Source organism: Rhopalosiphum maidis, chromosome 3 (genome assembly GCF_003676215.2).
Source record: "Rhopalosiphum maidis isolate BTI-1 chromosome 3, ASM367621v3, whole genome shotgun sequence".
Lineage (NCBI taxonomy): Eukaryota > Metazoa > Arthropoda > Insecta > Hemiptera > Aphididae > Rhopalosiphum > Rhopalosiphum maidis.
The window spans coordinates 27,928,645-27,952,842 of NC_040879.1; the positions used below are offsets into that span (position 1 = coordinate 27,928,645).

The window sequence follows — 24,198 nt, forward strand, 5'->3', positions numbered from 1 at the left end:
TTTCCTCAAATGTTCATATGCTTTACAAATTTTAATTTGAATAAGCAAACTTTCATTTACCCAATAAGTATTATAAAGCATACCATGTATACTACTAACTTTGGCTGCAGCTATACAGCTTATAAAAGCTTCTTGCTGCTAATATTTTTGATTGTTATACTTGCACATTTTTCTCTATACATATTAATAGCTGTTTGAAGTTTACATACCCATATACTATGTATGAAGAGAAAAACAGAGAGATATAATAGATTAAATAAGAATATAAAATATAAAGTTCATAAACTGATGCATTCTTAATTTTTTTTTAAGTCTTATGTTTTTATTTTTAACATATTTCACTTTTTTAGTATAAATTATCTTTTCATTTTGTATTTGGTTAAACATTTATGTTTTGAAGCAATTCTCCAACACTGGAAACACCTACTACTTTTCATTCCTTTAATAGCAATTTTTTTGTTTAGTAGATAACCTAAATATTGGAAAGAAATTGTATAAAGAAAATATATAAACAAAACTATTAATAATAAAGATATAAACTAAGTAAATAATTTTATTTCAGTATACAATACAATTTATATTACCTATATACTATATATTACAATATATACTAAGTACATAATTTAATTTCAATAATACACAATACAATTTATATTATCTATATATTATACATCACAGTATATATTAAATACTTAATTAAATTACAATATAAATAAATAAATTAGTTAAAATTTAATTCAAAATTGAGTATCAATTGAACTAAGTTAAAATATAACCAACATTTAATTTTAACTATTTAACTCAAGTTGTTAGTTAAAAAGAGATAAATTTATTGTTTTAATATAAAAAGGTACCTAAAATTGTTCGTTACCAAAAAGCAACAGAACTTACAAATCTTATTAATATTATTAACATATATTATAACTTATACAATGTATACCAGCAATTTAATGTTAGCAAAATTATATAAACTTAAATATTAACTAATTAAACTGTTAACACAAGGTCTTGTAGTTTAACCATCTTTATTTACTAACAATTTATAATGAGGCAGTTATAAATTTATTTATTTATATATATAATTCTTTACCAAACTCATAGAACTATAAATTGAGTAAAACGCTTAGGACCATACGGTTCCTTAGTATATTTTTATGTTTAACTACGTAAATTATATGATTTGTAATATGGAAGTTATATATGTTTATTTTATACCATTTATAACATGAAATTATAAAAGTAATACACCTATATAAAAGATGAAGTTTATTTTTGAAAGAGACAAAATACTTCGAAATCCAGCTATGAAAATGAAAAGTGGGCAGTCTGGGTAATGGCGTACAACAGTATGGGGTATAACTAAATAGTCAATTAACCATCTCACTTCAGCTGAATTAACTTAGACCCGCGGTTTTTACCGGTTATGCAAGGATGTAATAATCAAATATGGAGTGATGGAATGTGATATAACACAAGTGTTCAAATTTTCATAACCATTTTTTATGACTTAAGATAATTCTGATGTATATATAACCAAAAAAAAAAGTATTTACCTTTAACTTACAGGATTAAAAAATGGAATCGCCACATATCAGAAGTATAAAGATTTTGATAGAATATTTTATGATTATAGATCAACAAAACAATGAATGCCTGAAAAGCGATGAAAATCAAAAAAAAAAACGACTTTAGAATTATAAACCGAAAAATTCGAAAACGTATAAAACTCAATCAAACATAGAAGACATTTTAGACCTGAAAAATGAACAAAATAAATTTTAAACAATTATAATAATTATTGTTATCTTGCTGAAAATTGTCATTTACGTGTACATGGTCATCCAGTTAGTTTGTATAATCAACCAGAGGATTTTGAAAATTATAGCCGTGAATATATGTTACATTTTATTAGCGATTTCTAATACAATTTATTCTTGTTTTATGCGAATCCTATGATTTTATTTAATTGAATTATATTAATTACAACTTATTAATAAGTATTTATTTAAAAACTATTAAACATTATTTAGTGATCTACTTTAGTCCCAGTATTTTTTTAATTCTTTACCAAACTCATGGAACTATAAATTGAGTAAAACGCTTAGGACCATACGATTCCTTAGTATATTTTTATGGTTAACTACGTAAATTATATGATTTGTAATATGGAAGTTATATATGTTTATTTTATACCATTTATAACATGAAATTATAAAAGTAATACACCTATATAAAAGATGAAGTTTATTTTTGAAAGAGACAAAATACTTCGAAATCCAGCTATGAAAATGAAAAGTGGGCAGTCTGGGTAATGGCGTACAACAGTATGGGGTATAACTAAATAGTCAATTAACCATCTCACTTCAGCTGAATTAACTCGGACCTGCAGTTTTTACCAGTTATGCAAAATTGTATAAAAAAAAAAAAAAATCGGGGTTTTCGGACATTTTGATCCCCGGATAACAATATACAATTACCTAATTTTTCTATGTTATATGCTCATTAATTATTGAATTATATTTTATTGTTACTATAATGACTTAATATATGTATGTATACGAACTAGGTATGTTATAAGTTTATAAAGTATTAGTAGTTAGTAGTTAGTAGTACTTATTTTCTGAAATTTGACCCATGCATTAAAAATTAAAATAATGTGATTTTTACATTTATTATCAATCACGAAAATAAAATATTATTAGTTAGTTTTGCTTTTGGTGTGTGTGGTTGTGGGGATCTTGCAGTCTGCAGGCTCTGGTGTTTGATACACCTAACCTTCTTGGTAGTTGCGCTACCGGTTTAGGGTTAAACTTATTATAATTAATTTTTGTTGCTGTTGTGTGCTAATATCTGTCCGCTTTCCTGCGTTGGCTTTGTGTTGTGGCGATGATAGTATCAATCTAACAAATGATACGCCAGTAATGGTTTTATTGCATTTAATATACTATCGATCGAATTACGGACAAGACTACCATTCAGTATTCTTGTCTGGTTGTTTACTTATTCTATTCATAATAAGAATAACCACTTTCGTGCATGCATACTACGCCGCCGGAACGGCTCGACCGCCCTGGCGAGATTCAGGTGTGCTGTGCGATTGATTGTCATTGTCGAATACCGCCGTCATCGTCGCCCTTTGCGGTTGACAGCTGCTGCCGTGTGTACAGTGGATCCTAATAATACGATTTTAATAATACTGTGAAATATTATAGTTCACTACGTAAACATTTGCTGCACGTGCAGGGCAGCCCAAGGACGACAAACATCAGCTGTCATTGTGGCAACAAACGTGCGCGAACAAATCGATGTTTGGACGTTCTAGTGGGCATTCTTAAGATTCTTATTCTGAATAAGCTATTGAACTCGACAGTTTGATACTTTCCTTTTATTTATATTGTTGATCCTCTCTGTCTTTGGGCGTCTGTGTTCGTGCTGCTGTCTGCTTTTTTGTCGGCAAATTTACTACCGACATTTCATAGTTGCCGTCACCGTTTTGTTTAATTGAAAATTAGTCAAAAATAACCATGAATTCATCGGTAAGTAATTACAAATATTCGCGAAAAAATAGCACGTGTTTTGCTGTTATTCGTAATGCTGTCGGATAACAAGACCAGACGACCGGTCGTGTTTGTTACTTACCGTATACGACATATGTTCATGCCCTCCACACGCCAACGGCGGAATTTTTGTTACCTTCTGCTTCATCAATCGTTATTCTCGCCGTATTTCCGTCTTAAATTTAGTATTTCATGGCGTTTGATTCTACCCGGCTTGTCAACATGTTCTATTTCATTCTTGTGAACGCTTGTTTATTTCATATATGTTTAATAGCATAAAAAAATTATGATTGCTAGTACTATGGCGTCTTGTTTTATTGAAAGTCATTATGATTATAGCTCTTAAAGTGGTGATAATCATCTATAGACTTGAAATTTATAACCATCATCGACCTACCTGTGTACAGTAAATCTGTATTATTTATTAACCAGATATATATACCCACTCAGATTTTTCAAACAATGGGCCCAGGGACAAATAGTACAAATGGGCTCTACAAAGGCACCAATTTATAACCATAGACATGTTAGGAACCACTGTTTTAATAATACGAATTGTATTAACATATTTCCAGTAAGCTTATGGTGGAAATAAGGAATTGAATTACTACTAAAATATACTAATGAAATATTAACATAGAATTAAATGTTAATGTACATACTATAATTTATAATATAATAATATTTTATAAATAACAATGTTTATTTTATTATTTTAAATATGTGTACCTATTTTAATTTAAATTTAAAATGTGTAAAATGCTGTTATAATATTATTGTGCTTATTAAAATGATACATTCAATATGATTCTTAAAAGGTGCTGCGTCTTCAACTATTGACTAACATTTGGTCGGGATAACTAAATATAAGAAATGTAGTGTCGACGTGAGGGTTACCGAATCAATATAAAAGATATGAATTACAGAAATATGATATAATAATTATAAGAAGTAAGAACAATTCAATATAAATAATATGGGCGCCCAGAACACAGTATATAAAGTATCAACATACATAGATATAATATTCGATAATAACTAATAATTAATAATAATAAACAAATTTATACCTATATATTAAAATAAAACCTGTCCGCGTAAATGTCTTCACTGGAGCGACGACAGTCCCACGCGATATATGAATAATATAGCCGCGTATCAGCTGACTACTCTTCTGCCGTGCTAATCGCAAACAGGATAACTCCAGTCAACATGATTATTGAGAAACACCAAATAACGTTATTACCAGTAAATCGAGCCTAAAAATAGTGTTTATACAAAAATTTGGTCAAACCTTGTGCTGATATATCTAATTTTACATCTAGAATTGGTTGAACACTTTTTATTTTAACTTTATTGAGTTTTTTAAGGAGAAAAAGGACTATCATAAAATCGGAGTATTAAGCTCCATATAATAATGGACTTGCCGGGTTATTGCTTAGACTTTTTTGGACATACCTTATTTAAGTCTATGTCATACAAATACAACATTATCGGATCGACAAAGTCTATAGTTTTTACCTAGCCACGTGTGATGACGGTTTAAAAAATATAAGTTATAAATTAATACATTATAATAATTAATAAATAATGTTAAACGACTCAAAGCGAGACAGCTGTAGTTGTATTATATATTACTATAATATTTTTAAACTACCGTTTGATCGTATTATCATGTTAATAAATGATTAATACATCGATGACCATGTCGACTGTCGAGACCATAATATTCGTAACAATATCAATTTAATAAATTACAAAGTATCAAATAATCATTGTTTCTAATTTATAAAATGTGACTTTATGTCACGTACATATTCTTTTTTTCTAACGTATGAACATAAGCCAAAACACGGTAACTCCAGTTTTTTTCATGTGATATACCGAGTTTTTGCTTAGTATTTGGATCTACCGTGTTTTCACTTAGTAAACATAAAATATACTGGACTTACCGCATATTTTCTTATTTAAAATTTTATCTAAATATGGGTTTTAAATGTTTTAATAGGAAATACGCTATTTTTACATAAAAAAATCGGTTTTAAACCACTAATTTTACCTATAGAAACAAAAACCTCATTTTTACGGAAAATGGAGTTATCCTGTTTTCACTTAGCACGGCAGTCTTGAGGTCAACGACCTCGCGATGGCGGTGAGTGCTAACTGGCCGATAGATATAAATATATGAATGCGCATCAGCCGTTCTACAACGCGTAATCGGGTGGCGAAGTTATGTGCGTATATAACGGGCGTAATATAAGTAAATTTAATTAACAAATTAGTTGCACGTACAGCCGAGCGGAATGAGCGGATGTCCGCTTAACTCCGGAAAATACTGACCGCGATAACACGTGGCTATATAGAAAAAATGCACTCGCGGGCGTAATGGAAATAAATATAGTTAAGATGTTATTCGCACATCGCACGTACATAAAACCGGATGACCGCTCGAGTTCGAACAAAAATGCCGACCACTATAACACATGGCAATATAAGATATAACAACAAATTTCACTCGCGGCGGAGACACGAAACCGCGACCGGAATGTGTCCGGCCAACTCGGGTGACGAGAAAAGAGTAAAAGACAGCCGACCGACTCCCACGACGACATCGACGATCGCGGACATCAAAGACACTGTGATAGAGTGGGGGGACGTAATAGTTCATGGAGATTATATTTTCCGCACGTACGAGAACCGGTCGCCGTCGGCGGGAATTTAAAACCGGGCGTCAGTTTCGAACAAAATGTGTTCTATATTTTTACATTTAAATTTAAGAAAATAAATTAAATAATAATCTCACACAATTTTGAATAAATTATTAGTGGTTAAAAATAATCGAAATTATTTTAAATTAAAACATACTTATATTTATAAAAAAAAATGTAAATATTAAAAATCTATCCGGTCAATGTACAGGAAATACTCTTCTTTATAAAATACATTATAGGTGCTTTTGTCCTAAACTGAACCAGAGAGTCATAATCGCGGAAATACGGAGCATCTTTATTCCTATATTATGTGGGAGATAGACAGAGAAAACAAATGCTGGTGTAGCGGCCCCTTATTAAGTTTATTTTTATAAATTGTGAACTTATGGGCCCACGCACGAAACTGTTCAACGGGACCCATTATATTTTTCAAAAAATAAACAATAATAATATTAATAATGGTTCAAACACAGTTAATTATTTAAATCATACATTACCGATATATTTATGACAACTTAACGATTCATAGTTTTTATTTGTGTGAAAACGATATCAATACAAAATCGAACAAAATTAAATAGTATGTATTGCTGATATAATCGTTTCCATATCGGGTTATTTATGATCATGAAAACTATTGTGTACCTACTGTCGTGCGCCGGGTAAATAGGGTGGACACCGATACAGTGGCGTAGACATGATTTCTTAAAGGGGGAGGAGGATAAAAAAAAAGAAACCCAAACGGTAGGGGAAAATGGAAAAATCCCCCGCCCTCCCAAAACTTTTTACATTGGTAGTAAAATATAGGAACAATGAATATAATTTGAATTGATTCAAAATTCACATTAAACACAATATGGACAATTATTCACTCCAATACTTCATAAAATTATAAAATGCTACATCATTAAATGTATAAATAAAATATAAACTGGCATAAGTGTTAGGCCGTTCCTGTAACAAATACATTTTCACCAATTTTCAACAATCCTGTGAATGTCTTTTTTTAGATTTCAGATTAATAAATGGTAGGTACGTACTATGCACTAGTGTACTACGTATACGCGGTTAACTAAACCCGTAGCGATAATGATCTCATTAGTGATTTCTCATAATTTAATAACAACGATAATTTATACATAAAGTATTGTCTCCATAAATAATAAGATAAGCTATAATAAAGTATAAACATAGTCGGGACGGCATTGACCATTTCAACTAAATAAACATTACTTTGCTACAAATAAAATAAAATAAAATTATTATGGTATTTAGTATTGACAAAATTGTCGAAATTCAATAGTTCGATAGATCATGATCACAAAATATTACATTTTAGTGCATACTGCATAATGTAAGCAAAAACAAAAAAAACAATAAAAAGCCAAAGAGGGAATCTGACCCCTTTGGCTAACGATGGTTTGGTACCTACTTCTATTTATGAACGTAGCACTTGTCTTGTCAGACGTAACTACTAATTAATCATATTTTTTACAAAAAAAAACATGGTTTCATGTTTCAAGTAATACTGTTTATTGAATTTAAGACTCCTGATTTTTGATATTGTATTTCAACCATCCGATATTTCATGGTAAATTAAAAAGTTTTTTTAAACTTTTTTATTGTTTAACTATGTAACTAACTGATGGGTACTGTAAACCCTTTCAATAAACCATATTACTTGAAGTCACGTCTTCTTATCAAAATATATTTTAGGTATAGATACCAATTAAATTTAGCACATTTAGCAACATTTAAATGGACTTTAAAAATAAAATAAAAATGTCTAATGTTTTAGTTTTCAAAAAAAAATATAATATAACTAATTGGTTGTTTCATTTATTATGACAATTTAAAATGTTTAGAACTTATAGAGTTTCTAATGAAGATTATTATTATACTAAAAAAAAAATAATATTAAGTGTATAGTTAGATTTTAGATTATCATAACTACAATGAAACTATGACAAAATAATATTTTATACTGATTTTTGGTATTTTTAGTTATGGTACTTCTGATATCTTATTTATTGACTGTTCCAAAATGTGATACTGTAATAACGCTCTGATTAATTCCTGAATGAACTTTTTCCCGATTTGTATTGACCGAAAATCCGAAAACCCGGAACTTTTTTTCCCGACCGTAATTGTTTCCGGAATCAAATTCTTTTTTAAATTTAAAAAAATTGTTATAACGAGGCGCTATAGTGGCATATTTCATATGGATCATATTTTAAACCTAAGCTAAAATACAGCTATCGTTATACATTCTAATCTATCAATAATTATTTTATTCGTCCACACGACGCATGTAAAATCACATAGTATTTACAAAAACGGAAAAAGTACGCGCATCTTGCCATCATCGCACTTTACCGTCGTTACAGCTACATATGCCTATATTATGTATAAATGTATAACTTATATACTATTACCATCTTCGCTACATAATAAACAATTAACTGGATTTGAATTTTACACCGATATTTTTGATATTATTATCGCTTGTATCAGTGGCGTAAATTGGGCTAAATTGTTAGGGTTGCAATCAGTTTTTAGGTTGGGCAGGCTTCAAATCAGCTGCCATTTATATTTTTTGTATAACACAATACCTAATACAATATAATATATATATATATATATATATTATAAGTATAGATTTAAAATATTAAACTACTTAACTATTAACTTACTAAATTTATTTTTTAGTTAACGAATTTATCTTTCATTTTAAGAAATAAGTTAATTTATTTTTTTTTACATTCACTATTTTAGTCGTTTTTTTGTCAAAAAATATTTTCATTGTGAATTTATATAATGATATAAACAACTGAACTGTTTTTAATATGTATATTAAATACCTTGTTATCAATTTAATAAAATATTTTGTGGTTCTTTATTAAAAAATACACTAATACTCTATTACAAACACACAAATAATATCTGTATGAAAGACTTTATTTAATAATGTAAATTAATTATTTTCAGCTTTTAGGCACCTTAACTATTATTTAGATGACTATTGTTAGATAAAACACAATTAAACACTATTAATTAAAACACATACTATATAGAAATACTGTATGTTGTTTGAAATATAAACATTATAGTCTATAATTTAGTTGTGTGTTGATAAGAAATAAAGTACGGTAACGAATAAAAAAAAATATTTAACTGAGTTAACCAAAAATTGTATTAAACTTTTAACTTTTACTTTTTCTTATTGACGCATATCAACTTAACTGAGTTAAAAAAAATCATTAACTTGCCGAGCCTTGGTTTTTTACTGAAGGAATAATATCATTTACTGCAGTAGTAATCGGCGGCCTCTGTAATTATTATCAGCTACCATTGAGACTCGAGTCGGCCGATCACAATAAATATACATATTGGTATAATAATAAAAAATGATTAATAACAAAACTATAAATAATTGTGGAAAGGATATAAATATAATAATAATTCCAGTGCTTCAAAACAAAGTTAAACATTGGTTCTCAAAATATAAATTAGTTAATTTATTATTATATTAATATTTCAATTTTTTGAAAACTGAAATCGTGATTTTTTGGAGTCGCAAAAAGATACACTTGCGACCCTTTGATATTTTCAGGGGTTGCAAGTGCGACCCCGTGCGACCCCCAGTTTACGCCACTGGCTTGTATATACGCAAATCGCTGTAATCGTTGTAATCGTTGAGTCTCGTTATTCGAGTGCTATCGGTCGTCGTTATACTTCCATTTTCAAATATCCATAATATTAGACATTTAAGACATTAGTGCATTTTATTGTAGGTAAATTATATACATAGAACATAGCAAAACTATTTAAATTTAATTTTAAACCATCATGGCTGAAATTAAAATTTTGAGTGAAACAAAATTAATTAATGGTGGTTTTATTTACGTATGTTCTAAATTATCAATTAATGGAAAAACATATTGGGAATGTCAAAAATTAATCATTCGGAAATTTCGATTCGGGAAAAATACCGTTAACCAATTAAACATACAACTAGCACAGTACAAACTGTGTACACTGTATATATCTAAAATGAATACAATTATCACGTATCAGTTAAATGTTTATAGGTCCTATTTAATTCTTACAAATTATACAATCTATACATTTTGGATATATTATTAAATGTACAAAAATTATTATATATATTTTTTTACCAGTATGTTTTACGTAGAAATAATAATCAAATAGAGTATCTAATGGATTATTTGATTCATTATTTGATTCAATACTTCAACATCCAAATGTAATATCTGGAAAATTTATGAAAATGAATACAAGAGATGCACTTTGACTACTTTGAGGATCTTGGGAAGAATAATGATAATGAACTAAATAAACAATGATAATGATATAAAAAGAATAGAGAATGAAAGGAAGATGTTAATATTGTTATTGTATGAAATAATACTTGAAAAAAATAGCTCAAGTTACTATAACGGTTATCATATATATTAATAAAAATATTTTTTTTAATCTTTCAAGAAATGTTAAGTTTTAAAATTAAAAGACAGAGTTTAATTAATATTTATTTTATTCTCAACATAATATTGTGTACATTGTGTATGTTTTGGTGTAATGTGTGTTCTTTAATTGTTTTTTAATCATCTTCTCCATCTTTTAAATTACCAAATTTATCTAGAATTTATGTTTGTATATGCTTAGCCACTGCTCTTGGACCACCTTGCTGATCAATGCAAGGTATTTCTAGATTCCCATCCATATTTTGACCAATTTGTTTAACACCTAAATCTTCTTCATGATTGTGTAATTTATAACGAATTCAGGTGTTGTAAAGTGTGACACAAGTATTTACTATTCTACCACCTTTACCGAGAGCATACATTAATACTCTTTAATATAAAAGACATCTCTAAACACTTTTAAATACACCAAAAAAACGTTTCACCACATTTCTTGCCTTTCATAGATTGTTGGTGTATTTAAATTATTGACGTGCCTTCTCCGAATAATGTGGTAATGGTGTCATAAGTCATAGTTCTAATGGGTATCCAGCATCCCCCTGAAAAAACAATTACTTAGGTAAACATTTAAGTCTGAGAAATTTAAATTGAAAAACAATATGTATATTATTTATTTTTATATAAATACAGTGAAGCCCAATTACATAAAATAGTAGATAATAAATAATTAATATATAATATATAGTTATAGCATATCATATATCTATAGACCCTTTTAAGTTATAGATTTATTTTTAAAAATTTTTGTTTTAAATATACATTGATTAATAATTCATTTAAAGAATGTATGGTATTAAACTTCTCAGAGAATTTTAAAATTATTTAACAAGTGATTAGACAAAATTTTATGTAGATACAATTTTAATTGTTATTTATAATTTTATTTGGTTGTTTTTATAAGAAACTGAATGACTTACCAAAATACCAACTAACTGTGTACAACGTTCACCATGGTTAAAGTGGACTCGTCGAACAGCAGATATACTTAATATACGTATTATATGCATCATTGCGAGCTCCTGGATACCTTGCATTCATATTCAAAATTTTCAAATCTGGATCAACCATCTTATAAATATAATTTAATAATTAAAATTTATAATATGAGTTTTTCTATTTCATAAATAATAAACAATATTTATTTTAGACATAACGGGGAGTAGATAGTTTTAATACTTACTGCTTGGACATTAAGCGAATGATTACTATGGTGATTGACATACGACTCTTTGTGGACAGTTGGAGCAAGAATATTGATGTGAGTGCAGTAAATTGATCCTGAAGTTTGTTCAAAAAGTGCTGCTTCAAATTTTTTGTCTTTCAACAGCTGTAATTGGAAATTTTACCAACTGTCTAAAGAGACAACACAGCATTTGTGATGCTACTAATAGATTGGCTTCAGATGGCTGACTTATGTTGAGGATAGAATTACCACCCAAACCTATAAGGATAATTACCTTGAGCGTAGAAATGAACAGTAACTAGAAACTGAAATAAAATATTAGATTAAATCAAATTCACCAATTTAATCACTAAAATTATTGCAAATAAATTAACTTACTTGCACTTTTGGAAATAACCCTGAAGAACGTTGATTTTACAATAAAGGCATAATAATATTTATTACATCAAATGCTAGTTTGGAATTTATGTGGTACATGAATATAAATTCTTCGAGAGGGAGATAAAAAGGATTTTGTTCATCTCTCAAAATCCTTCTTCAACACGCCTTTATTGTAGTCCAACTTTTTATTTCAATAGCATAAGTTCCCACCTTAAAAATTCTGAGGCCATGTCTATCTGAGGAAATCGTACTTAGTAATAAATACTTCACAAGGTCAAAGTTGAAAATTTGAAAATAGTAAATAGGTAGATAACATCATAATAAATCAACGATGACACGAAATATGACGTTTTTCCTCTTATCCATCTCCGGTAAGTATTATTGAGGGGTCTTGATGGGTGTATCAGATTAACGACATTTTATTTTCACTATCGACAGTTTAAACGAAAATAGTTAAGTTAACGAATTTTGTAGTACAGAATCGCTTTTATTGATAATATTCGATAAAAGAATCTTCGTTAGCTTAACGAATCAAAAGTTGTCGTTAAGCTACTTTATCCTAGTTTGTGTGATGCCCCCGCTGAGACTATCGGCATCACGATCGTTGTTGTTGTTTTTGATGTCGTAGGAATCGCTTTCAGAACGCGTTTCACCAGTTTTGACCTCTTCGGCTCTGTCTTATTGATGGTCGAGGAATTCGGTTCTTTTGGACGTATCTTGATAGGTCGAGATTTTGGACGATTGATTGATGTTTGTTCGGTGGTCATAGCCAACACTTTTTGCGCTAACGATTTATTCACAGCCGATTGTGTAATTGATTTTTTAACGGTCCCTTTAGTAGCACTCAATTCTTTATGTTGCACTTTTGGTTTTACTTGTACTGGATGGACTTTTTCAACAGTCGTCGACAATTCTCCAACCACTTCTGTTTGTTTTTTGACGATTTTTCGATGGATTTTCTTAGGAGTGGTTCCTTTAACGTTTTTAGACTTCTTCTTGTCACTCAACACCAGTTTCTCATTAGATAATTTGTTCATCGTTTGGTGTTAAAAATGTATTTAATAATTTAATATATGTTCGATCTAGTCTGTGTATTGTATTTAAAACTTGTTTATTATTATTCATTATCATTACGCGGTTGTTATAGCGCCATTTGCAACGGTGAACTGCCAACTACATAAATATTATTTTTCTTTTTAAACAACAATATTTTTCATAAAATATATTATTTTTTTGTCTCCAAAAACAATATCACAATTGTTCTTAAATTTACTCTTTCAATGATGAATGCATTTTAATCATTACAAGATAATATCATATAATAATATAGCCATATGGGTGTACCGTAATTTCGTTGCTGTAATTTGGTCTCACGACAATTAGCCACTTATCGATATTGACAATGATATTATTTGGCTATATATAGTTTTATAAGGTAAATACGTGTGTTATCGACGCAAAACGTGATAAAAAAAAAATATTTAAAATAAATGCACGGGAATTTGTGTAATTTGAAGATATTATATTTTTATAAAATTGTATTAGATTTTTTATTAGATTAGTGTAGTGATAAATGTATTTATTTTACAATTATGTGTGTCCATAGACACTTTTTATAATAGAACAAGTGCTTTTGTCATCAACTTTGATGGAAGTTTCTTGTAAAAAATAGTCCCGTAGCTTTGGTCTTTCAACTTAACACACGTAATATTTTCTTACTTATCCGAATAGTAATTTATATATTATAATTAAACACTTAAAAGAATGTTTTGCCATACCTGTAAATTTAAATGATGTTTTTAAAAAAATGATTCAAAATTTTCCAAAAGATTATTTTCATTGCAATTAATATAAAATTAAACACTTAAAACCTAAATCTAAACTATACCTTTGGTCTTCAAAATTTGAGGTTTTTAAAAAGGATATTAAAAATCTTGCTAAAATGACGAGTGGAACACTCTCCCGAAAGTTTCAAATAATACAAACCAATTAAAAATGATTGGTTATGAAATTTTGACCATTTTTGGATCTACTTACATTGTGCGCGAACATTTTCAAATAAGAAAAATAAACTTAGAAGCCTTGATGCTTGTTTGAAGCTAAAAACTACAGACTATTCGCCAGATTTGAATAAACCGTGTACAGAGATTCAGTGTCAAAAATCCCACTAAAGTTGATGTACATATTATATCACTACTGCAGTACTGCTATAACGGCAGAATATAAACCGTTAAAATAAACACAGTACTACTATAGAAGTAATAATTTCTTTGGTTTTATATGAAAGAGCATGTTTTAATGTCCCACTGCAACACTTCAGAACATTGGATAATGTATTATTTATGGTATTTTTACTAAAAAATGTTTAGCTTTATTTGTGGTTCTTTTTTCTTAGGTGTTTCCATGAACCCTAATTCGATATTATTATTATTACTTGTAATTTAGCTATATCATTATTGCTTTATAATATTACAACATGATATACACAGTTGTATATCATGTCTACGCCATGTATTTGAATCATTGTCCATAGATACGCATTGTTGTTCATACAAATATTTAATTCGATTATAAATATCGTTTATACATATATCGATTTTACAAAATAAACTAAATTGTTCAACCTTATATATAAAAAAAAAATGATATGTATCTTATATATCATAACCTATATATAACTAATGACATTTGTTGTCGATGTCTATCTTAGATCAATAAAAAAAAAGTATTGATTTTTTTTTTTTAAACAACGATTATTAATTTTATTCATGTATCATAATATCGATGGTGACAAGGAAAAAGGGTCTAAGCGACATGACTTTTTCTAATAGATGGAAAAATACATATTACATACATTGCGCGTGAGCAAAAACAGCTGTGACCGTTATTATGATGACAATTTGAATTTAAAGTTTGTGGTCTAAGCAACACTTTTATATTTTGTATTTTCTAATAAAGGGTCTAAACGACAACAATAGGGAACAAACGACATTAGTACAACTTTTTAGGTGACAAGCGACGTTTGTGCGTGACGTACTCGTACCCACATTTTTCGTACGTATATAAAGTATTTCTAAACATTATTATGATAGGAATGATAAGATTGTAATACAACTGACATCACCTTAATTAGATTTTGTTTGCGTTTATTTTAGCATTGAAATGGTTCTTTTTACCAGAAAATCGTCGATAACGATGACTATAATTAGTGTATATCATACATTTTATAATTATTTTATCACTTTATTATTACACAGGAATTTAGTAATTGTTTATATTTTTTATTAAAGAAAAATAAGATGTTTAATGTTATTTTAACCATATTTTAATAGTATTTCAGTATCAAATAATGTCTAGAAATAGGTAATTCTTATATTTTTATTTGACTTTGATAAACTAAGTCATGTGATAAGAAGTAACTTTTTATGTTGGTATTAATTTAATATTGAAGGATACACTTTTTTTTTTAAATTATTTTTATCACAATATTTTAATATAGATTCATATTTTTTTTTACAGAAAATATTTATAAATATCTTACTGTGAAGAACATGTTATATAATATTATTATATTGGTCTTAAATAAAAATAGTTTTCACTAAAAATATGGGGATAAATTCATTAGAATCATCATATAAATTAAGTTAAATTAAAGGGAATAAGCGTCGTAGATAATAAGTATAAAAATAAAAATTGGGCCTAAGCGCCAAAATTATTAAAAATACTTGTTTAAATTACGGTATGTACGTGTAAATAATTATTTAAAGTTAATTAAAATTATGAACATACATAAAGAACATACAAACAAAAAAAAAAATTCTATGAAAAAATGCCATATTCTTACTATAAAAAAGTTATTGCTTAAATAGAAAAAAAAATTAAATCATCAAAAACAGTTTTTTGGCTCTCCCGAAAACTATGAATTATGTCGCTTAGACTCTTTTGCCTTGTCACCATCGATATTTGATACCTCGAATTCATTTCCGAAGAAATAATTGGTTTAACCACCAATCCTTTTTCACTGTATTTCTTTTTCTCACAAGATTCACAAAAATTTAAATATGACGTTATTGTTTCCCTAGTTATAATTTTTATTTATTTCGTATTCCATACGATTTTTACCACTGCCCAATAGATAAAATGTATTTTATATACAATTTTGAATAACTCTTTATTATAAGCATATCATTTTGCACAACTACCTTCTGCAGTTATTGACAATTGGCATAGGTAATTACCTAGTACGGTAAATAACAAAAATAACTTTACACAATAGTATTTAAAAAATGTCATAGTTTATTGTAAAATTGCAATTATTTGCGGATTGAATTGAATATAAAAATATTTAAAATTAATTAATTTTTCGTCTCATAATAATACCTATACTGGCTATACTGTCATTACGTCATATTTTTTCAATAATTTTGAATTGGTTTTCTTCTCTAGTTTAAGTTGTTTTAAATAATTAATTATTTCATAATATTTAGATTAACTTTTACTTATAAAAATAATGCTAGTTTTTTTCGTTTCGATAACTTTGTTCAAATGTTCATAAATTTAGATTGCATTTTTAAAACATGTACAAAATAACGAGATATATTATAGTATCGTGTACAATACAAAAACTCGATTGGTTAGTCTAAAATATCAATTATTATTATTATCATTTATTATTGTTCATATTATATTGTTAACTGATTTTATCAAGACAGCTATTATTTCTTTTATCATTATCCATATGGCCATATCCATATGGGAAAACTATGATTCTTAAATAGGCAGTACGGTAAATAACAAAAATAACTTTACATAATAGTATTTAAAAAATGTCATAGTTTATTGTAAAATTGCAATTATTTGCGGATTGAATTGAATTTATTATAAAAATAAAATGACAATATTTGTTATTCCATCAAAACATTCGTAAATATTATGATACAAGAATAAAATTAATAATCATTGCTTTTGAAAAAAATCAATACTATAAATTATAATTTATAAAAAAAATAAAAAATAATATTAGTTGGTTAAAAAAAAAATTCGTAGTTTACAATGTTTACATAACCACTAACATATCCATTATCATACATTATTCTTGATTTAAATTTTAATCATGCTGATCACCAGACCACAAATAAATAATAATATTAATTATTTTTAAATATCCGTGTATCATCAGATACATAAATACATTTAAAAGAATAAAAGATCTGATATATTATAATATTATTAATTATTATTTATTATTATTCGTAATTCGTAAATCGTATTTGCTCAATTTAAGTATTCAACACTTGTACGAAGGAACAATCATCGTAAATGTACAATACAAAACGAAACATGAGAGTTGGCGGCCATTTAGTGTTTAACAATTATAAATCATTAGTATATTATATTTAAATTCTTTTTGTACTCGACCAGGCTATGAATATATTGTATAAACATAATACAAGTATAATAATAACGGGTAGAACTAGAGCATAATAAACATATTGTGCAGTATTTATAAACTGTAATTAAAATTATATACTATTTTACATGCGATAACCGACGTCGTAGCCCATCGATAAATACATGTTAGTCCGCCGCGTTTTCCGTCGAATTCAAAAAGCATTACCTAACTTATATCGGAGTAGCTAAACATGACGGGCGTTTCCATCAGCGGCGGAAAACGTAAGCCGACCAGCGTTAATATTGTGACATAGTACATATTTTGTTTTGACTTCACGATAATATAATCGACGAACATTATCAGCTGATAACCGAAATATAATAAACGATTGAGACTTGAGAGTAAAAATAAATTATTATGTCGACGCGCGACGTCGACGTCTACAATAATTCGTTGAAAACAATTTTTAATACTTAATTAATATTTATATATATATATTTATTTAATTTTTATAATCGGTCATTTACACAGAAACGAATACAAAATATGTAAATTCCATTAAAACACGAGTTGCGTGTTTCGACTTGTTTTGTGTTGACTATGTTCTCACTTGTCAGATTCTTATTTATTTGTTATTTAAATAGTTAAAACTAATAAAACTAAAAATCTCGGTATGCTTCACATTGTTTTTCAATTAGGAACGACAACTAAATTTAATAATTTGCAGTCGTATTTTTATCGCAACATTCAAAACCCGCAGTCTAACAAGCAAAAAATAATCAAAATTAGCTTTTGAAATAACCATCAAAATTTGTACCTATTGTATTTTGCAGTGGCGTATTTAGGATTTTGTCAAGCGGCCAGGGGAGGATATACGTTGGTAAATAAATATTTCCTCGACAGGGTACACTTATCACCACTGTTTCTCTTAAAATGTTAAACATTTATATACTTTTTATCAATAAGTACCTATGTACACAAATATATAAATCCGTTCTTTTGTTTTGAAAATTCATAGGTGGTAATTAATTTTTTATAAGATGGAGAAAACTATGAGAATACAATATGTAGTACCTAAAGATGAATATACAAATTTACATGTGATCCGAACTTAAAGGTCTCCTCAAATGCAGCATACAGTTACTAAATAAGGACCGTTTTTTGGTACTGACACTAGCGCGAGTGTTCAACTATAATGAGTAGTGAATTATTATGCTGGATTAAAAATAAAATATTGCAATCATAAATTATAAAAAATAAGTAACAACTCGTATTTCATTCGATTATTGGAATTTATTGTTTAGAATGCTTATTTATAAATATACGCCTTCGCCCTACAATATGTTTTGAAATAGCAACCAAACGGCAAACACTTATTATTAAAATCATGATAATAGCCGGATCGTTATTGACAATAATGACGATGACACTGACTGCATTTTACGATTTACGATACGGATTGTTTTCAATCATTTACATATTTAGCAGTAAGTCGTGTATGGACTACGGGCAACATACATAATATTTCCAAATTCTTAATTTATCAGTATTATTAAGATTTACGATCCGAAGCATTTTCAATCATTTTGTTCTGTATTTCTATAACATACGTATGCAATTATTAAACCTATACTAGTAGAAAATACACCGTCTATCCTCTCATATCACCCCCCCCCCCAATCCGTATTTACGCCACTGGTATTTTGTATTATTTCGTATTCGTATAGACTAGTCACTGCTCACTACTCACTAGTATACTAAACAGTATAGCTACGTCGTACGTACACATATTGCAATGTTTATAACAAATTTTATCTTATCTAATTTACAAACCGTTCTTTCCAGTTGCGTCCTAAATTTGGAATAACCCGAAACGTACATTTTTGTTATCTTTTCTCCGCGAAAATAAGTATTGCCAGTATTGGTTAATGGTTATTGTGTATATAACGTTATTAGTACCAAACGGCTAACAAATAACTTTAATACGTATTGCGATAATATATATACATATATAATTTCACATAATATAATCTTATAAACATAACTAAATATTCGAGAATAACAGGTTGTAACAGAGTATCTACCTCTACATTAGCTACTATAATAATATTAAATGTACATAATATTATCCTTTACAATAAACGCGAGAGAGAGAGAGAGAGAGAGAGAGTACTAGAATACGGACGATGACCTTTTAAAAGGTCTTTTTGTGCTTTTTAAAAACGTTAGTGTTTACTATTGCATGTTAGTCTGTTAAGAGGCGTACTCGTTGTATAGTACTTGTACCTCGTACAGTTGTACGTCTGACTACGACGATGAATTGTGTGAACAAATTATGATCCGATTTCGTCGTTTGTGGATAAACGTGCGTGGCGATTTCGTGTCGATTTCGATATTCAGGCGTTACCCCATCGGACATCGTTGCTGATAACTCGATGCATCATTGGTCGGATACAGCTGATTACGAAACGATTACATATTTTACACTTTTACACGGCATTACTACTACAGCAGTACAACACTAATATTCAGGTACGTAGAAAATTCTAGTATTCAGTCTTTATGAAAAATTGAAATCCATTTGTGAACATATCTTAAATCTGTTACAGTCGTTGTATTTGCCGTTTTATTAAGCACAGACAACTACAACAAATTGACATTCAACTTGACCAGTCGAGATTACTGTTTTGTATAACCCATTCAAGTGTAATTGAATTTAATAATTACAATTTTTATAATTTTATCATTCAGTTTCAGTTGTCGTACAGTCTCTACCGTTTATCGCGATCCAAGCACTCGTTGTTTTCTAGTAGGTGAGTGATTTTAATAAAAACTCATTGATTTAAATGTGCTATGGTCAAAACAACCACATTTATTTAATATCTTATATATTCAATATATATTTTCACACCTTAGTATTTATAATTTAACATTCCTTTTAACCAGATAAATATGATTAATTAAATACGTACAGAAATTTAATTATTAAATCACTCAAAGGAAAAGGCAATACCCAAGTTGGATAGCAATAATATTGTGGTCACATTGATCGTTAAACGATTAATCGCATTAACTTGACTTTAAATTATCATTTTATCAGGTTTTGTAAATGTGATCAAATTATCGATTTGTAATGATTCAATTTACATTGATGAACAAATTCAAAATTATATCATAGTCCAAAATACAATTTTCAGGGTAATTTATTCCATACATTGTTAATATTGTTTGATAAGTAGGTATTAAATAATATTTAAATATTACTTAGGCAATTGTTTCATTAAAAATAAAGAAGCTATTACATGTATAATTTTTCAATGTTTAGATTTCTTTACAATAGTAATATTATGACAAAAAAAAAAAAAAAATTGTACCAAATACAAAATGTCAAATAACTTAGATAATTATTTTTATATCTTTTTATTTAACTTAAAAAAAAAAAGTAAGAATGTAAGTTGACTATATTATTAAATGTTTTGAATTAAATTAAATTTTAAACTGTATCACTTAGTAGCTAGTGTTCTCTTATTTTAATGTTTCTATCTGGTATAATTCTTAGTGGATATTAAATTAATTGATAATATGATCTTATAAATGTAAATATACCCAGTTGTAAAAGTTATAGCTCTCGCATTGACCATACCATAAATACCACACACAATATTAAAATGTGATTATTACAAAAAATACATACAAGATATTCAAGTAGAATTTTTAATTATTTTTCCTTTTCTTTTCCACTTTCTATAAAAAATAATTTCATACATTCAAAAGTGTGTTTATAGTGTAACAATTATAAAAGGTAGTTAATTCAAATTATATTTTTATCTTCAGATATTTACATTTCATTCCTGTTATTATTAGGTACTAGATATTTAAATTGAACTACATTTGACATAACTGTGATTTAAATTATGAAAAAATATATTGTGTGTTCTATTTAGGAATTTTTACTAGTATTTTGAATGTTTTCTAAAATAAAAACAAGTTTGCATTCAAAATTTTATTTTTTCAAATTATCATAGTCATGATGGAATTCCTTGAAAATGAATGCATTTACTAGGTTGTCACGATTTCTTTTATTATTATTATTTGTTAATTAATGGTTTTGATTAGTTTTTTTTAAAACTAATATCTTGTAGTTAGTAATTCATACCTATGTAATAAAGATAAAATTTGTTTTAAGCTAAACATTTTAAATTTTATAATTTTAGCAGATATTCTAATAAAATTATACCCGACTACCTTAAGAAATAATAAAGGATGATAAAAAAAAAATTAAAAGTTATTTGAACATTTCAAATTCAATAAAAATTATTTTTCCATTTTTTAATTGATAAAAATGTGTAATATTCAAATTTGTTCTTTAGAAGTCTAATGTATTGAAAGTGTTCTTTTCCAAACACAGATTTTAACTTGTAAATTGTTAATATATAAGTTACGTTAAGTAATCAAAACTTAGTTGTTTTAAATTTTTTTACAATTTTTAAAAAATAAACTTATTTATTAAATTTTATTAACCAAATTTAATAAGTATTATTTTGTTTATTTTTCAGGCTCAAAATAAGTTTAGTAAGTATATTAAATATTGCTTTACAATGGCACCCAAATCAGTGTCGTCTCAAAATCAAAACAAGTCTAAGAATAACATTTTTCTCAAAAAACTCAATCATGCTTTGGTAATTAACAATAATTTACAAAAACATGTTGAAGAGTTATCAGAACAAAATAAAGAATTATCAACCACTAGGAATAATTTATCAATGGAGAAACTGTCATTGCAAAATGAAAATAACTCTATTAAAAATTCAAACATTCAATTAACCACAATGCATAATACAATGATTAAAAAACTTACTGCCCTAGAACAAACTATTCAAAGCTGTATACCTGCATTGGTAACTTTGTCGCAATGTATTCCATCTATGTTAGAAACTGTACATGAAATGAGTAAATTTGAGATCAAAGACTTTAACAAGGAAAAGAAAGAAAAACAGACAAAATTTGTAAGGCCTATGATTAATGGTATGACCATTGCTCAACCAGCTGTTTCAATAAGACGATTTGATATGTCACCTATCGTTGAAAGTCCTAGTACTAGTACTGAACAAACACCTAAAAGACCAAGAAAATTAAGTTATAGAAGTTCACCACAATGTAAACTTAATATGGAACCATATGTAAGATTGAAAGATGTTGCCGCTATGCTGAAGAACTCCAAAGCTGTTCCTAATGAAGAAGGTCCTCAACGTCGATTAAATGAAAGTTTAGGTGAAGGTCCAAGTTGGTTACATAATCCAGAAAATCAAGCTCAAAGTTCTAACAATAATACTAATGCGGTTCAAAATGTTAAAAATTCTCCAAAGCCAACAACATCTAATGAAGTTCAAGCTGATGTGACAGCAATTGCTTCTACTTCAAGTGGTAATGTGGATAATACTAATGGAATTGAAGAACGCCCAAATGAATCAATATCTTCTATTAATTCAAGTATGCTGAGAAACGTTACATGTCGAAAACGTACTAGACGATCTAGTGAATCAAGCAGTGCATCAGATATTGATGATTCGACTTCTTCATCAAGACCTAGTAGATCTGCATCAAAAAACATCAATTATAAAGAAAAGAGCATTGGCGGTAAACTCAGAAGATAATTATATTAACTATCATAAAACTAATAAAGAAATAGTTTATGATATTTAATTATGTGTATTTTACATTATATGTCATTTTTCATTATTATTTAACTACAGCTATTTTTTAAACTATTATGATTTAGTCTAGATTTTAATTATGAACTCCATATTATGTTTATTTTATTTTACTAAGGGAAGTAAATATTATAGAAATCAGTCTTACAATATTAAGTAAATTCTAAGTTCTTAAAAAAAAAAAAAAAAATAAAAAAAAAAATTAACTACAAAAGAAAGGGTTTTGTTGGTAAACTCAGAAAATAATTATTTAATATATCATAAAACTAATAAAGATAATGTTTATGATATTTAATTATGTATATTTTACATTAATATGCAATTTTCCATTGTTAACAATTTTTTTTTTTTCATTATAATTTGGTATACATAGTTTTAAATTAAATATTATGTTTATTTTATTTTACCACAGCAAATTACTATGATAAAAATCAGTTTTAAAAATTGTATGTAAATTTTAAAATAGTTCTTTACAAAATAATTTATCAACTACCTAGAGAAGGGCCTCAATGGTAAATTTAGAATATAGTTATTTGATGTACCTATCATAAAACTGATTAAGAAATTGTTTATGATATTTAATTATGTATATTTTACATTGAAATGCAACTTTCCATTGTTATCAAATTTTTTTTTAAATTTATTATGATTTGGTATACATTGTAGTTTTAAATTAAATATTATGTTTATTTTATTTTACCACAGCAAATTATTATAATAAAAATCAGTTTTACAAATTGTATTTAAATTTTAAAATA

The 24,198-nt window shown here is 27.5% G+C and overlaps 2 protein-coding genes and 1 pseudogene across 3 annotated transcripts; 1 reads left to right on the forward strand and 2 right to left on the reverse strand.

Moving 5' to 3' along the window:
• Positions 1-10,889: 10,889 nt before the first annotated feature.
• Positions 10,890-12,567, reverse strand: LOC113558939 (annotated as a pseudogene).
• Positions 12,568-12,891: 324 nt separating this feature from the next.
• Positions 12,892-13,374, reverse strand: LOC113557875. Its single transcript, XM_026963417.1, has one exon. The coding sequence runs from the start codon at positions 13,372-13,374 to the stop codon at positions 12,892-12,894; it is 483 nt and encodes a 160-aa protein (XP_026819218.1).
• A 6,671-nt stretch (positions 13,375-20,045) lies between these two features.
• On the forward strand, positions 20,046-23,486 carry LOC113557195 (GATA zinc finger domain-containing protein 14-like). Of its 2 annotated transcripts, none has more exons than XM_026962572.1 (3): positions 20,046-20,261; positions 20,339-20,538; positions 22,286-23,486. In XM_026962572.1, the coding sequence occupies exon 3, from the start codon at positions 22,328-22,330 to the stop codon at positions 23,381-23,383; it is 1,056 nt and encodes a 351-aa protein (XP_026818373.1). In that variant the 5' UTR covers positions 20,046-20,261; positions 20,339-20,538; positions 22,286-22,327; the 3' UTR covers positions 23,384-23,486. The 2 variants fall into 2 exon arrangements, with proteins under 2 accessions (XP_026818373.1, XP_026818372.1); XM_026962571.1 differs by having other exon boundaries at positions 20,047-20,261; positions 20,339-20,542.
• Positions 23,487-24,198: the final 712 nt, after the last annotated feature.